This window comes from Lathamus discolor, chromosome 14, assembly GCF_037157495.1.
Source record: "Lathamus discolor isolate bLatDis1 chromosome 14, bLatDis1.hap1, whole genome shotgun sequence".
In the NCBI taxonomy this organism is placed as follows: domain Eukaryota; kingdom Metazoa; phylum Chordata; class Aves; order Psittaciformes; family Psittacidae; genus Lathamus; species Lathamus discolor.
The window spans coordinates 9,548,200-9,564,574 of NC_088897.1; the positions used below are offsets into that span (position 1 = coordinate 9,548,200).

The window sequence follows — 16,375 nt, forward strand, 5'->3', positions numbered from 1 at the left end:
TAGCACAGAGCAAGCCCAGAACTGCCCCCATACAGTTGGGCTCCTTCTTTAGAGGTTAGCAAAGAAGGATGTGACCAGGAGGTGCTGTAAAGATTCCGTACGTGCTCATGTTTCCTGCTGAGCCTGAACCAGGTGCTCTAAAGTAGACGAATCCAAGCTAAGGGAAGATTCCTGTTGTAAATAGAAAGGGACACTGCTCAGGTCCTTTCAGTCTTCTTTGCTTCTGCCTCTGTAAAAGGGGTGTAATTGAGCATTGACCTCTTCGTGTCAGACCCTCTAAGATTTAATGATAAGTAAACTATGCAATGATTGGGTGTGGGGTTTGTGAGGGAAGGGTTTAATGATGTGATAATATTGCAAAATAGGTGTTGAATTCTCAGCTAAGAAGCCTAATCATTGATCAGGATTGGCCACTGACCAAAAGGGCTTTAAAAGCAGGGGTTTGTTCTTTCTGTGATGCTTATCGCCCTATCCCTGTGCCTGTCTGATTTCTTTGCTCAAGAACTAGAAACAGAAATACTCTTTGACAGCTTAAATAACCAAATTTGGAACGTGGCTTCCTGTTCTGACTGGTTCTTCAGGATTCAAGTATAGTTTTGCATGCTTGCCCTGTTCCTGCCTCCCCCCTCTTTTTTGACTAGGTATGGGCTCCTTTCTAATTACTTTGTTAAATTTCCCTGTGTGTAATAACGCTGGTGTATCTCCATGCTGCCTTGGTGGGTGGTAAGCCTCTCACTCACTGGGGAAGCTTTGTTTCTTTCCTATGTCTCATTCTGCCCTGCATGCATTGGCTTGTTTATGATCCCTGCTACTGAAGAGGCTTCATGTTTTCCTGATAAATCGGACTACATAATGCAGAAGGCTTTGTCTCCCATGCTAACGATGGCCAAAAGACTCTTGACAGAGCAATTTCTCTCTCTGTGGTGGGGAGGGAGCAGTAGGAGATGAGCACAGGAGGTGCTGCTCCCAATGGATTGCTCCCTTCCTGTTCACGGTGTAAGGCTCTCCCCAGATAAGTCATCTGCGTGGACTCTTAATCCACTCAGACTCGTCTGTAGACTGTTTGTTATGTCCTCACAGCAACAGGATGAATTAACTGACCTCCCACCAAAACAAAAGCAGGGCCATCTGATCCCTTGACCCTCAACCAGCTCAAGTGTGGCACCATATTCTTCCAAGCTACCTTTTAGGACTGTTTTTCTCCCATAAGACCTGATGCTGAGACAGCTGCCTTTGAGGGGAAGCACCCAGTACAGCTGCTGATGAGAAAAACAAAGCAATTGGCCCCCCTCTGCACATGGAAATGAACTTGCTGCCTCTGCTCTCCCTGGCAGTGCCTGTGCAAGACTCCAGTGCTTGGAGCAGAGACATGTTGTTTTCCAGAGTCCGGAATTTGTCTTAAATGACACAGGAAACAGCTGCCCAGCAGTGAAGAGCAGCCTTTCCACGTGCACAGTGAAGGTGGCTGGGCAGGCAGTGCTGTAGCTCATCGCTCTGCGGGGAGAGGATGCAATGGTGCTGAGGGGGAGGTTTGTTGTTAGAGCAGCGGCTTCACAAGTTGTTCTCATCATGCCCTGAAAACACGAGTCCAGGTTGTGCATCGCTTTATCTGTTACACTGGTACTAATGGATCGAGGCCAAAATTCCTACGCCTGACAACCTCCCACTGTTCACTTTACCTTGAACATGACTAACGTTACAGCTGTAATACCTTCCACAGGTTTACCCCGCTGTGTTGGAGGAAGAGAGGAATATTCCTTGCTTCAGTACCTGGCCTTCAGTCCAAAGGCACTTAAAATAATACCCAACCCTTCATACCCACTGGAGTAAGTGTCTAGAGAGACTATGGCAATCTATCATCTTCATTAGGGCTCTTCAAAAGGAGAGAACTGAGAGGACCAGAGAAAGTCTTGCTGGCAGATATATTCTGAAATGAAAAGAGGTCACCGGGCCCCAGTGTAGGGTAAGAATTGAACATGCCCAATAAGACAGTCACTGCTCTGAATTTAATCATCTTGGCACATGAGCAGACACTTGGCAAACCCCTGTGGGATAGGAGTGGGTGGAATGAGGTGACACCCACACCTTTTTGTAGTCTGACAAGAAGCAGCAATTCCGCCTTAAGCTGTTGATCTTGGATGGAAACATCAGCTTGATTAATGTCCTCTTTGCACAGGGGCTATGTGCACTGACAGGACTATGTCCAGCTGAAAGCTGCTTTCTGCAAGTGTGAAATCTGTGCATGCTAATGCAAAACCTGGCTTCACGTGTTTTTGCTGGTGATCTATGTGCTGAGGCTCCAGCTGTACAAGGAGGATCCCATTTGCAAGCGGCAAGCCCTCTGTAGGACACGGAATTACTCTTATTACGTCATTGCAAGATCAAAACATGTTAAAATGGGTAAGGACGCTAAGGCAGCTGAATAAACCATGTATTTTATTTTTCACTATTTTATATTATTCCCAGTGAGGGTGCTGAGGCGCTGGCACAGGGTGCCCAGAGAAGCTGTGGCTGCCCCATCCCTGGCAGTGCTCAAGGCCAGGTTGCACACAGGCGCTTGGAGCAACCTGCTCTAGCGGAAGGTGTCCCTGCCCGTGGCAGAGGTTGGAGCTGGATGAGCTTTAAGGTCCCTTCCAACCCAAACCATTAAGTGATTTTCAGCCTTATTGTCTGCCAAACAGAACACTACAAGTCAAGACAAGACATTTGTACATGCATGTTTCCCCTCTATGCCCTTAGACTTCTCTCCAGCGGTGGCTCTGGTGGGCATTCCCTCTGTTCCCTGCTCCTGAAATACCTGGCTGGATGTCCTGAGCACTGTTTGTCATAGGTTTTTTCCACTTTGCTTCCATAACTGGTTCTAGCTGCTGGAGTAGCCGGCTTAGTTAGTGTTTGCAAAGGTTTGGGGATGGGTATTTGTACAGTCTGCCTTGCACAATGTATGGAACTGCACTTTATTAGTCTGTGTAGTGTTCAAAGGTTAAATGAAATCCTGCTGCCCAACAAGGGTCGCGTTGTGCTGAGCGCAGACGTGGTGTTGTTTACCACTTGCAGCATGGCCCTGCTAATCCTGTGACCTCCCGTGGAGCACAAAATGCCGACTGAAACTCGGACAGGCAGTGCCTGTCCCCTGCAGCAAAGGGTGATTCCGTGCGCTGGGCTGGGAAGCACAGGAGAGCCCAGACAGACTGACTTGCGTCTTGTCATAGGGTGATTAACGGCTGTGCTCACATGCTCCATGGCAGCACAGTGATGATTTAGACTGCTACCTGTCATCGCTGCAAATTGGTGCACTTTAAATTCTTCATGTGTTTGTCCCAGCACAGTGCACCTGCTTCCAGCAAGGAGCAGCTTCTTGCTGCCTTGTGACCTGCTGCCTTCAACTTCATCTTGGTGGGCATCCCCTCGAAGCCCTTTCTTCCCGCTTGCTCCTGCACGCTGAGAGATCAGGTTGTGGGGTCAGTACTTGTGCTCAGGTCTAAAAGTAGGATGGGACTTTGGCAAAGAAATGAGGGTGTTTCTTAATCCTGATTTGAAAAGCAGGATGTGAAAATAACACAGGCTGTACCAATGGGAACTGAAATGGTTGCCTGTAATGTGTACCCTGTGTACCCTGAAGGCAGTGTCAGTCTTAGGCCGGTATTGCAATCCTTATGGCAACAAAATCACGTTCAAATACTTCGTATGAGATCAGATTTCCATATATGAACTTATTCAAGAATTTTCTACTCCTGTTTTCTAAAGGTTCAAAAAAAAATAAATAAGGTGGAATATTTTATCATCGTTTGGTCTCCTGGCATATGGACATGCAGTGCATGGTTGTATTAATCCAGGACTAATTCATTTACAAATCTATTATCCATATGTTATGAGTAGCTACTTTGAGTGTATTGCTTGTGGTTAGTCACTGCACTTGTTTTGAGCAGTTTTTAAGGGCTTGCCTTTGTAATGTTAGTTGCATGTAAGAAATCTTGATGTCTGTGTGTTTAGTCTTCCACAGTGCTTGAATAAAGCCCTGAAGTTATTAATTAGAATAGAACAGAAGTTCTGGGTTTGTTTTTCAGTCTGTGACTGTGTGGTATGTGTTACTACTGAAGATGAGGTTCTTGCCAGTCCCTTGACCTCTGGAGGGCTTGAGTTACCCTCCATTTCTATAACGTCCTCATTTTTCCATTGCTTCTTGCACTGACTTCATTTCTGCCTCAGAAAATGATTTTTTTTGGCACGGCAGCCAGTTGGCACTGCGTTTTCTTTACAGCTGTGAGGAACCATTACCAGAGATGTATTCCTGGCTATATAAGATGACATCGCTTAAATTAATGCAACCAAGCCATGTTCTAGCAAAACCTGCAGAATCACAGATCCACTGCTTTGTGCTCTCTGTGAGTCCCCAGTGGCTGAGACCTTTCGGACAATACTTCTTCCTAGTGTCTAATCGCAATCTCCCCTCTGTCAGATTAAAGCCATTAATTAGTTAGTAAGTGTATGTGTTTAAATTTATATCGCTGCCATCTCGCTGGAGCTGGGCATGTGCCATCCACATCAGGCACTGTAAGAGCAGTGTATTATTTGCACCCCTCCTTGCTGTGATGTCCTGTGTTCCTATGGGAAACACTGACCAAGCTTCTGAGGTTCCTGGGCTGTTTTTCCATTGCTTGCTGGGCGTGAGGGCTGGAGAATGCGGATCTGGAACAGGCAGTTACTGCCTCGGGGTTGTCCTGTGTGCAGGGCTGGATGGGGCGGGCTCTGCCGTTAAATAAAACTCTGTTTAATAGTTTCCCTTGTGCTGTAACATCTGAATTCCTCTCTGCAGTGGAAAACTCAGCTCCTTGCGCTGCAATTCCCAGCAGCCAGAGGACAGGAGTTTTGTTCTAAGGAACTTCCTTTCTTCCTTTTCTCGGGAGAGACGGTGGAGCTAAAGATGAAACAGCACCGAAAGGCTTCTCCTTTGGCAGAAATGAGTTGTCACATCTCTGCATAGGAAAATTATTGCCAAGAACTATTCCCTTCCCCCTGTCTCCTGCAGGAGAGGTATTAACATCGGTTCCTAGCACCCGAGTTGTCGCTGCCTGCTTTTTGCATGAAAGAACCTTTTGATGTGCTGCTTCAAACCTCTTTTCACTTTTGTGGCCTGGATGTAGGGGGGAAAGGGAATAATAAAAGTAATTATTATTATTATTAATAACTTAAACCACCACCAAATCCCATGCATGCGATTTCCCGTCCCGCTTCCCACCCCCTTTCCCTCGCGCCCTCCCGGGGGAATTACCGGTCAAATCCCGGTCCCGGACCGACCGGGACCGAGAGTCCACGTGCGGCCGGAGGGCGGGGCTGTGGGCGGGGCCTGCGGAAGCCCCGCCCCATTTCCGGGGCCGCTCCTGCGCACTGTGCGGGGGGCGCGGGCAGATCGGAGCGGCGGGTCCCGATGCCGCGGGGCAGTGCGGCCGGTCCCGCGGGCAGCCGCGATGATCCCGTACTTCTCTGACAACGCCGTGATCTCCCAGGGCGCCATCGCTCAGCTGTGAGTACCGGCAGGGACCGCTGATCGCATCCTCCTCCCGCCTGCCCCGCGTCCCTCTCGCCGGGTGCCCCGGACGGCTGCGCGGACCGGGCTGCGCTGTCCCCGCTCTCCGCTGTCCCCGCTCTCGGTCGCTGCCTCCGCCGCGGGTTCCCTTCGGGCAAACTTTCCCCGTAGCAGCGGAGCCGACACCGCACCCGGGAGGGAGCGGGACTGCGGGAGCGCCGGTACCGGGGGCTGCGGCTTCTCCCGTCCCGCTTCTCCGCCGCTGTTTTGGGGGAGTTCGCCCCTACAGCAGCTTTGGGTCCCAGCTGAGCATCGCTCAGGGAAGCCGGGGCTGTGCGTCCTCTCGCCGTGCCGCCGGTTCCGTGCCCGGTGTGGGGCTGCAGCGCTCTCCCCTCGCCGCCGCCGGGCTGTGCCGTGCTAGCGAGGTGGGAGCCTCCAGTGGCCGCGTCCCTTGTCCCTCTTTCGGGCTTCAAGCAGAGCTTGGCCCCTATTTGGTTTCTTGGGAGCTGCGGCTTTGGGGTTGGTCTTTTCAGTCGCTGCAATAGGAGCAGGGCTGAGGTCTCACACTCGGGACCTGCAGATCAGGAGGGGGACACGTGAACTGATGCCAGTTTTTAAGTCCTCTCAGTCTTTGGGCAGCTCTGAAGTGCCGTGTGTGCTGCGGCTGTGCCCATATTAAGCTGCTGGAAGGCTCAGGCTGTCCCGCTGCACCCCCTTTGAAATGCAGATACAAACAGTCATTTAATTTATAGACGAATAACAGCGACTGCCCGAGTTGTGGGGCTGAGCTGGAAGGATTAAGAGGGAAATGGGTTCTATGGGGTGGTAGATAAGGGATTTAGAGAGCGTAGTCCCTGCGGTAAAGCCATGTTTGATATTCCTTTAAAAAAGCCAGTGGCTGTTTTATCTCTTGGAAGCATCATGAAAGGCTTCAAGATAGTAGGATAAAAGGCTGGGTCCCACCTGCAACTGGGTTCTTGTCCTGCTAGAAATGGAGCTGCCTCACAGGAGGCATATCTATACGAGACGTATGTACTTTAGTAGATATTCCTGCTTATGCTCATATGGAAGTAAGTCCCTGGACTCTGTGGCCTCTTGTTTGAGTGCTGGCAATCCCTCCTGAGCTGGTAATCAGTTTAGTTCAGTCTCTCTGAGCCTTTCATGCTCAGCCCAAAATACTTAGTAATTGTTTCCCCTCATGGTGTTGCCTGTAAATGTTACAGCTTTCCTCGGGGTTCCTGGTAAAAAAGGTTTAAGGGTGGTACACCTGAACTGTTCTGTTGAAGCAGGGATGCAGATGGGATATGGGAAGCCGCAGTAGTCCTGGAATTGTGGCAAAACCCCAACCTACCATAGGCTGAAACATTTCCTTACAGCTCACCGCGATTTACCAAACTCTGTTAGGTAGCTGGGTAACAACTTAAGTACTTTTAAGATGTTTGTTCTACACTCTGCTCAAACACTTAACCCACAGCTCGAGCCTGTACGGAAAGGGATCAAAGGAAGAGGAAATGCTGCCTGTCTCTGCTCTCCCATCACGTTGCCCTGCAGGGTTGTATCTAGTAGCAGTTTAAATGGCCGCTTGGTTGGAAGGACCACCCTTTCCTTTTCTGGGGAGAGAGATAACCCAGTTATCAGAGGAGCTTACGCTGTCCTTTGCCTCCTGGAAGGGAAGATTAATAAGCATGAGAATGACAGAGCTTTTGGCCTACACATGAATGGTCACACAAGGCTGAGTGCTGGGTTAACATCTGATAGTGTTCTCAATCAGGACAGTGCCCTGGCTTTCAGGCCGGCATAATAAAGACCTGTTTAAAGTTCATACACCTAACTAAAACTTCACAAAGGCTGATTAATATTGGGTGTCCTTATTTCATCATGGGCAAGACCTAAAACTCCAGAGTTTGGTGTTTTGCTGGGCTAAAAATGCATTCTCTGTGGAATGGGAAGGGCAGTGGTGAGCCCAGTGTTATCAGAAACTTCTGTTTCAGTGTATTCTTTAGTAGATGTATTTGGCTAATCAGCTCTGACTTTCAGAGATCAGCAGAAATTGCTCTTGTGTTGACGCTTTCAGTCAGTAATGTAGTCAGCTGCTCTGGGTCGAATTCATTTCAGGTTCACAAGGATTCAGATAGTGTCCGAGAGACTTGCGTTGGTCAGAAATGCTCCAGTTTTATAGCTGTGCCTCATTCCAGGAAGTCTTGCTGCTCTCATTGACTCTAGTGGGAATTCTGCTGGTTGATCAGGGATTTTTTTATGTGCAGAATGCAAAATATACTTTGGTCAGTTAAAACTCTAAGGCAGCTGATGGAAAGATAGAAAGAAAAAAGCCCAACTTCAGCCATTTTGCAAATTCCAACCCATTTTTAGCAGAAGAAACCTGGAAAAATTGCCATAGATCCATTCTTCCTGCCTGCAGTTGCTTCCTCTGCTTTTGGCCAAGGTTTAGGTATCTAATTCATTGTTGGTGCCCCTGAAGTGTTTTTTCCGCATCCCTGTGGTAATGCCAGATTCCTCTGTCACTCCGTTTTCCTCTTTATCTGGGTGGCAAAATGGGATTATCCAGTGATTAGGAGGCTCAGCTGGGATTCAGGAAGACCTAGCTCTGGCTCCCTGCTGCACCACATCCTTCCTGTGTGACCATGGCAAAGTCCCACCAGGCTGGTGTTCATCAAGGGAGTGGGGTTCAAAGGTGCACATGGCCCTCAGCCTTTCCTTTTAACCTGAGAATTAACCTCCTGCCTTTGATGCCCACATCCTCTGGGTGGGTTTGTGCGTTTTTCATGTGTTTAAATACTTTTCTGTCTGCCTCAGCTTCCTTTCTGCAAAGCAGCAGCAAGAGCCCTCCCTGGGCTCACGTTGAGCGCATGTTAATACTGTTTACTACTTCATCCTCCAACAGTTTGGAGCCAGATGGGCCTAAGACTGTGAATAAGCTTGCTCCTTTCCATGGTTCTCGTACTTGCTTCCTACTGGTCTGTTTTCTATTACAAGATGTTAACTGATAGTTTTTGTAAGTATTTTAAACTATGGAAAGGGGGGAAAGAAAGTAGGAGCTGGAATAGGTAAGTTCAGTGTTGTGGGTATTTGGTGCTCTTAAAAAGCAAAGCCAACAAGTTAAACACTATGATTTTAAGCAGAAGGTTAAAGGTAGGCACACAGTGTTCTGGCAGGCTTGGCTGTTGCTCTTTCATATGCTCTGTTTTCCCTTAAGTGGTAAAGCGTGGTGTGAAGAAACCACACACTTAACGTAAGAGGAAGTCACAGGCTGTGCAGGTAATCACCGACTCCGCTAAACTACACCACGGGGTGGTTCGGGCTCATTGTGCTGCCTCCTCCTTGCCTGTCTTTGTGCCCAGCCTGCCTTGCCCCTTGTCCTCTCCCACCCCTTTCATTCACCCTTGTCATGCAGCCAAGGCTTTTATGGAGGAAATTTCATGACCGTCTCCTTCTAAATTGTGCAAAGTCAGGAGCTTTAGGTGCTGTTGCTATTGTTTGGAGAGCTGCTTATTTATTTATTTATTGAACGGGAAACCTTACAACATTGTCTTTTATCTGCTCACAATGTTATTGTAGCCAAAAACCTTGACCGTGCAGCAATTAGACCGCAATCCTCCAAGCAGCCTGTTATTGGAAATCTTTAATTGCCTTTGTGCCATTGTAAGTGCTGTAGCTCTGAGCATTTCACCATTGTGCTGAGAGTCAGGGATACTTAAGAGTTGATGAGGAGGTTCTTTGAAACAGCTGCTCAGAAGGCTGGAAGAGCAGCAAGGTGATTCCAGTTACTGCTCTCAGCTCCAGCTGAAGTTGCTGGGGGTCGCTCTACTTGGAGGTGCTTGAGATACGGAAACCAGTTGATGAGCTCTTCATCTCTGGTAGGATCAGTATGGACTGCAGCAGTTCTGTTTTCCATTTAATTGTGTGTTATGTTCCTTGTATGCCTACAGAAGATGGCTTCATACTCCATCAAGAACGCAATGGGAATGTGCAGGCAGGGGAACCTGACCCCTTACCCTTCCTGCCCACCCCTCCGTGCAGCTGAGCTCACCCTGTGCAGTGGATGGGCTTCCTGTTGACCAAGCAGAGTCATAGGGGACTTCTCATCTTTTCTAGTACTTTGCTGGTTGCGGTGACACAAAATGTGATGCATAAAAGGCCTCTTAATACCCACTGATGATGGAAAGCTTCATGCAAATAAGCAGCGGTAACTGGGTAAGAGTAGTATGCTGTGTGCTCCAGAGTTGATCATTAACTGAGCCAGGGCTGTATTGTTCATAACTACTTTTCCTGTTTGGCTTTTCCTTTTATTCCCCTGGAAGCTATGGGTATTTGTCTCACCGATCCTTCCTGGTAGGGGGTTGGAAGAGAGACAGAGATGGTTATCAGACATAAAATCAAAACTCAAGCAGCAACCCAGTGTTTCAAGGACAAACCCCCCACATCACCACCCTTTTTAAGCAATGTGTTTTAGTTAGGAAGCCTGGGCTGCCAAGTCCATGTTCTAAAAGGCTGTGAATGGTAGAGTCTGTGTTGTCTCGAAACTTCTGCAGATGTTGCTGTCTCTGGAAATGCTTGGGATTTTTCTTAAGACTACAAAGCAGAAGGTCCTGGGTGACATTATCAGCAGAAACGAACCTTTTGGGGCCAGTGAGTGGGGTTTTCTTTTTGCAAGACTGCACTTCCTTGTACCTTTATCGTGGAGCCCCTGGCTAAAACATTGCTGCATTGTTTTCTAAACAACTTCAGGCTGAATCTCTTGAAATGCTGCTTCTGACCAGTGTTTGTGGGGTCAGAGAGAGTTGAAGATTCTGTGTCCCATCCTGCAATAGGCTCTGAAGAGCTGCCCCTTGTGCGTTGCTCTGACACACAGCGTTTAAATTATCAGCCTGTATGGGCTTAAAACTAGTTCAGCAAATATTTCCCCCCCCAGTGTAATGGATGTGCTGTGTACAGAGCAAATCTGCAACTGGAGTTTCCAGCCGTGGTGTTTCACAGCAGCTGGCTGAAGCCTCTATTTCCACAAACACATGGAGTAAAACTCACTCCTGTCCTTCTGAATGGTTGTGCTGAAGTACTCAGAATACATCCTTTAGATTTGTGTATGTGCCTGGGCCAGAGCTTGAATTCCATGGCTTGGGAAGTGATGGGAGGCTGGCGATAGTTATTCTGCAGCCACTTACTGCTGTGTAGGATTAACCCAGTCTTTTGTGACGGAGAAGCTTTTTGGTTCAAGGACATCAGCCCACAGATGAGGGAGGCTGGGGAGGATAATATAATACCTAAATACCTACAAGAAATCTGGAGAGGGACTTTTTATGAGGGGATGTAGTATTAGGACAAGAGGGAATGGCTTTAACCTGACCGAGGGGAGAAATCCAGCCGATGAGGTCCTGGTGTAGGGTTCACACTTCTTGGCATCAGCAGCTTTTCAGATTTGGGTATTTCTAGGGTATATTAAGGCCACAGGCTCCTCAGTGCATTTTCCTGCTTATCCAGTACTTATCTGGCCATCATCCACATTGTATTTAGCCCTTTGGGGTCTCTGGGTTTATTTGTAATAAGCCATTTAAGAACTACACTTTTCCTCAAAACACCTTTGTTACAAGTAGGTTAAACCCACAGGCTGCTGAACCAGAAACCATTTACTCCTTGCTTTGAAACAAATGATCTTTGTCACTTAGTTGTGAAGTCCTTAGTTTGTTCACACACTTCTCACAATGGCTTAATGAGGTCCATATTGTCTCACCAGCCCGGGTTTTCTCCTCCTGGTGATCTCAGTAACTCCACAGCTCTGGGTTTCACTCACACTCTATTAAACTTCCAGCTTCCCACTGGAAAAGTGCAGATTTGTTCCATCTGGATTTAGTGGTACCGCTCTCATGGAGGCACAGAGATGAATTGGGGTAAGTTCAGCCCTGGGTCCAGTGTTGTCCAGGGTGGGTTGAGACCCCTGCAGAGAACTGTTGAGATAAATTGAGTTTAGACCTAACCACTGTTATTGTGGATAATGAACCGTGCTGTATTTCCTGGCTCCCTGTGCTTTGTTTGCCAGCATGAAGAGAATGAATTTGGTCATCTGAGTCTCTTATTGCCCTGCAGCATAGGGTGTCCCAACGGGATGCTTTGGAGTGGGCTGTTACCTGTGTCTTGGCTCAGCCACCTCCAGCTCTGCGAGTGGTGCTGATGGAAAAGCACAGGCAGCTGTATTCCAGGCATATTGCCCATGTTTTGTGAGAGGCTCCAACCAGGTGGGACTGGAGGAGGCTCATTTTGATAAGCAAATGATAAATTTACCTCTGTTAGGACATAAGGAGGAATCTCAGTTGTGCAAAGGTACGGATGGGAAAAACTACCATTACTCTTACTTTTGTCCTCGAAAACGTAGCCTGTCTCCTGCTTGCTTTCTGCAGCTCAATTCTGGATTAAAACGAACCCAGAATTGGTTTTTCCCTTTGTTTTCTTTAAGCCTATGTGGTGGTGTGTGAAGAGTTTGTCACTGCCTTTGTTGTTATTGTTAAGGTTGGCGGTTTGTTTTTTCTTCCCCCCTTTATTTGCTTTAAAGAAGAGATGGAGAAATCACAAAACAAATGCAGAGTGGAGCAGCCGCATTCCTCTGCCTTGCAGAGAGGGAAAGCCAGTTCCTCTAAATAAAAACAAGTCATTTGTCAGCACCGTTTCTGGCCCTCCTGTTGGTTTGCCGTGGGGAGAAAGTTGTAAGAAAGCAAACGGAGGAATATTCATGTGCCTCCCTAACCAGGAGGATAAACACCCATCCCAGAGCTATGTGAGGACACGTTCAGTGTGGGAGCAGGCCTGGTGGGGATTGTTAAACCAGGGTAGGTGGGCAAGCGCAGGAGCCCATGTTTGAGACCAGCATCTGCTTGGCAGGGCATAAAGGAGATAGGGCAGGACACAGAGCCACAGAATGGCTTAGGTTGGAAGGGACCTTGAAGCTCATCCAGTTCCAACCCCTGCCACGGGCAGGGACCCCTTCCACTGGAGCAGCTTGCTCCAAGCCCCTGTGTCCAACCTGGCCTTGAGCACTGCCAGGGATGGGGCAGCCACAGCTTCTCTGGGCACCCTGTGCCAGCGCCTCAGCACCCTCACAGGGAAGAGCTTCTGCCTAAAAGCTCATCTCAGTCTCCCCTCTGGCAGGTTAAAGCCATTCCCCTTGGCCTGTCCCTGCAGACCCTTGTCACAAGCTCCTCTCCAGGTTTCTTGTAGCCCCTTTAGGCACTGGGAGCTGCTCTAAGGCACATCACCAGGCTTCCCAGCACAGTCACCAGAGTAAAACCTTGACACTTGTAATATTACTGACTTTTTTTGTCCTTAGTGCCTTCAAGAACATCATGAAATGTTCTACGAGAGGCTCTCTAGCTTGAAATTAAGCAAATACCTATTCTTGAGCCTTTTTAAAAGCTGTTTAAGAGCCTTTTCCCTGAAGTACAGTCTGTTCTTGGTAGAGGCTTCTCTGGGTCTGTAATACGCTGCAGCGTTTAGTATTCCATTGGTTTTTCTGCTTTAATGTGTGGTTTTTAAAGGGGGTTGCATGCTTTTAGGAAATATGAAGACCTGAGTTAACCACTGAAAATTGGCTGCCAAACTGCTTAAAGTGCTAATTCTGATGAAATTTAGCACCTGACTTTTGCAGGGAGAAACACATCTGGAATCTCTGCTCTTCTGAATGCAAACTCTTGTAAAACAAAACTTTATTTAGTGTATTTCCAGTTGGACTCTTAGTCAGCAAATCTTTGCAGGGTTTTTATGTAGAGTTGGAAACTCCTTGTGTGCTTTTTGAAGTTAGGCGTTGACATCTCCTTTAGCTGAAAGTCCCATTAAGGTGCTAAGAGAATATGTTAATTTGCAGCTGTACTGAGGAGTCAGGATTGAAAAGCTGCAGGGTAATGCTTCAGGATGGTGCACCTTGCTGTGTTTCCTTTATGTGTTTTTTCTGTGAGCAGATACGAAGAATGGATGGTTCAAACGGTGCTTCTTCCCCACTTTTTATTTAAAGTGTCTGTATAAAAACACTGCAATTCTTAGGAGCAGTTTGAAGAAGTTCACTTGCTACTTAGAAATATCCCAGTTCCTTTCCCCTCTTGGGCTGTCCTTCATTTCAGCCTTTCACTTGGGAGATGCAGCGGTGCCGTTAGACATCCCACAGCCCGTCAGCTTCTGTTGGAGAGACTATGGTGAGTGATTAATGGAAATTATTTGAGGAATAAAGGACTCCTGGTAAGCTGATCCCTATTCAGAGCACCAAAAGAAAAAGCAGAGTCACAAGGGAGGTTGTCTCCAGGAAGAACTTGGTGTATCTGCAGGCGGAAGAGTTGGATTGGAAAGTGGTGCTGAGTCTGCATATTGAAATGAATCATAATTATATCTCAGGGTCTGATTTGGAGAGCTTTTCCTGATGGCTCTGGAAACTGATGTCACACCAGCAAAATGTTGAGTGCTGTCCTTGGCTCCTGCTGGGGTCCGTGTTGTACCGGGACACAGCAGCATGTCACCCATCTGCTGGGAGCAGAGTGTCTTCAAAGGCTGAGCTACCCCATTCCCTGCAGTGCTGGGTCAGTTAACCCAAAGTGGTGCCATATTTCTACTCTGGTTTGCAGCTTTCCATTGAATCTCAAGTTTGTATTAACCCTGCTTATGCTAGAGACTGTCCTAAATGTTGCCTTGGATTGAAGAAAGGACCAGACTCCAAGAAACTGTTCCAGCTAGGTGTAAGTTGTTATATACAGCCACATTAAAAAGTTTGTATTCCCTTAAGTGTGGCTTTGCTCTTCCATGAAATGAAGTCACTGGTGTATTTGCAAGGGTGAGCAGATCAATAGCCTGCTTATGAGCTGCATCAGCACAATAGGTAAAGCTCTCTGTGACTTCCAATTTCAGATCAAAACCCTATTGAAAGAAACCTGGCACGTGGCTGTTCTCTCTGAAACAGTTCACAAACCGCCTCACGCTGCTGGTTACCGCTGACTGTCCTTTTTGCTAATCTAAAGGGACAGTCAGTCCTAAACCGATTTTACTGTTTCTGCTGGAAACTGTCATTTAGGGAGCAAATAGCCCTCGTGCACGGGGAGGATGCAATAAGAATGAGAGAAAATTGAAAGTGCTGAGTGCTGCAGAAGTTAAAATACTGAACAAATAACTTCCTTCTATTTTTTTACAAGTCCAATCCAACAGCCTCTTGATGATTTTTGATGCTTTTGGTAAACAAGCATCTGCTTCTTTTTAGCTCAGAGGAAAAGGCTTATTAATTCAGCATTGATTTCTTTGTGTAGAGACAGAGTGGTCCTTGTTTTGGTGCTCTATTTACAGGGGTCTGCTAATGTATTTACTGAGGGCAGGACACGGGGCTGCGATCCGAGCCAGGCTGCTTCCCCAGTGCCATTCCCCCATCCCATGCCCTGCTCCGGGTGTCAGGGTGGTTGCAGAGCCGAGTCCTGGCATGGTGCTGCTTCACAAGCCAGCAGGACCTCTGCTCCCCTGCTGACCACAGCCACGCTCAGTGCTGGCCACCTCCACCATACCCAGCTACAGAAGTGATGGAGCGATGTCTTCCTCGAGCTGCCCGCATCCAGGCTGTGCTGCTCTGCTCCTCCCAAGCCTCCAAGGTTGGGCTTGTCCCTGGGGGAGCCATGGGTGCTAGGGAGGGTGTTGGATGCCCTCCTTTGAGCAGGTGCCAGGGTGTCCTGCTCAGACTGTCCCCATCTTGGGTAGATGGCCAGTTCTGGCAGTGATTCAGGCAAGTCGGAGATCTCCTTCCATCTCTAAAGTGCTGGGCATACTTTGGCTAAATATAGGTGCCCCTGGACTTGGCTGCTGCGGGGAGGGACAGTATGGTGACCTCAGTGTGTCTGCTGTGACTTGTGTTACAGTCATATTTAAAGCAGAGGGGTCCTTGTGTGGTGCTGCCGAGCAGCCAAACATGGTCAGGTCTGACAGCCATGAATCCTGCACGTGCAGGGAGATGGGAGTGAAAATCAGTAAGAAAATACCCTCTCTTAAACGTAGTGGGGAGGCAGCTTCCAGGCTTGCTGGTTGTGAACCAACTGCCCGAGGAGGTGTCAGCTCTTGTTTAAGGTCTAAAGAGAAATGTGCTGTGTATGAAGGCCACGCTTTCCAACTCTGGTGGCAGAGGGGATCATTGTGTGGTTTAAAGATGATCAGCATGGACTGTGCTAATTCCGAGAGGAAACACAAGATAAGTACGTGTCAGTCAGAGCTGTGCTTTCTGAAGATAACTAATCCAAAAGCTCTTTGTTGTTGTTGTTTATCTGATCCTTGATGGGATCAGATTCTCCTATGAAGTTTTCTCATGTTCAAAGTGTTTTTAAGAATATGTTTGTGACAGCATTTTGTTCATACCGCAGCAGCTGGATCATCTGGGACAGTTGGAGCTGGTAGGAGTGCGGCACGTGGTGGTAAAGCATTGCAGAATGCTCCCGGGGGTATAACTGTCCTGCTCCATGAACCCCATGGTATGCATTAAAGTCCATGGGTGTTTAAACAGTATATAGCGCAAGAAGAATGTCGCATAGGGATTTAATCTGGGAATGTCTTGACTTGGAGACCTGGAAGCCTTTGGGGACTGTCATGTAAAACAAATTCCTTTCACGGTCTCGCTTCCGGTCTGGGTCCCTTGCTTAAAAAGGTGCAAAGAATCAGATTTCTTCTGTAAACACCCGGCACTGGATTTCTTGATAAGCATCCTAATTGTGTTCGCTGCCCCTTTCTAGCACTTGAAGTGCTGTGCTCGGGCCGTATTGGAAACGATCTGGTGCGTATCTTCAGTCTCGAGTTCAAGCACACAGAGCTCTGTTTGCACAACTTGTTCTACTGCTG

The 16,375-nt window shown here is 47.9% G+C and overlaps 1 protein-coding gene and 1 long non-coding RNA gene across 3 annotated transcripts in view; both read left to right on the forward strand.

Annotated features, from left to right (window-relative positions):
* SSH2 (slingshot protein phosphatase 2) overlaps positions 1 to 16,375 on the forward strand; it is a 92,057-nt gene that overhangs the window by 34,212 nt on the left and 41,470 nt on the right. The window contains exon 1 of one of the 2 annotated variants that reach the window (XM_065694845.1): positions 5,381 to 5,521. The exons of the other annotated variant lie outside the window; for it this stretch is intronic. Within the exon in view, the coding sequence (XP_065550917.1) occupies positions 5,466 to 5,521 (56 nt within the window). The 5' untranslated portion in view covers positions 5,381 to 5,465. Of the gene's footprint in view, positions 1 to 5,380; positions 5,522 to 16,375 lie in introns of those variants that run through there. 2 annotated transcript variants of the gene reach the window in all.
* On the forward strand, positions 1,732 to 2,446 carry LOC136022029 (uncharacterized). Its single transcript, XR_010615984.1, has 2 exons — positions 1,732 to 1,826; positions 2,177 to 2,446. It is a non-coding gene; the product is annotated as an uncharacterized LOC136022029 (long non-coding RNA).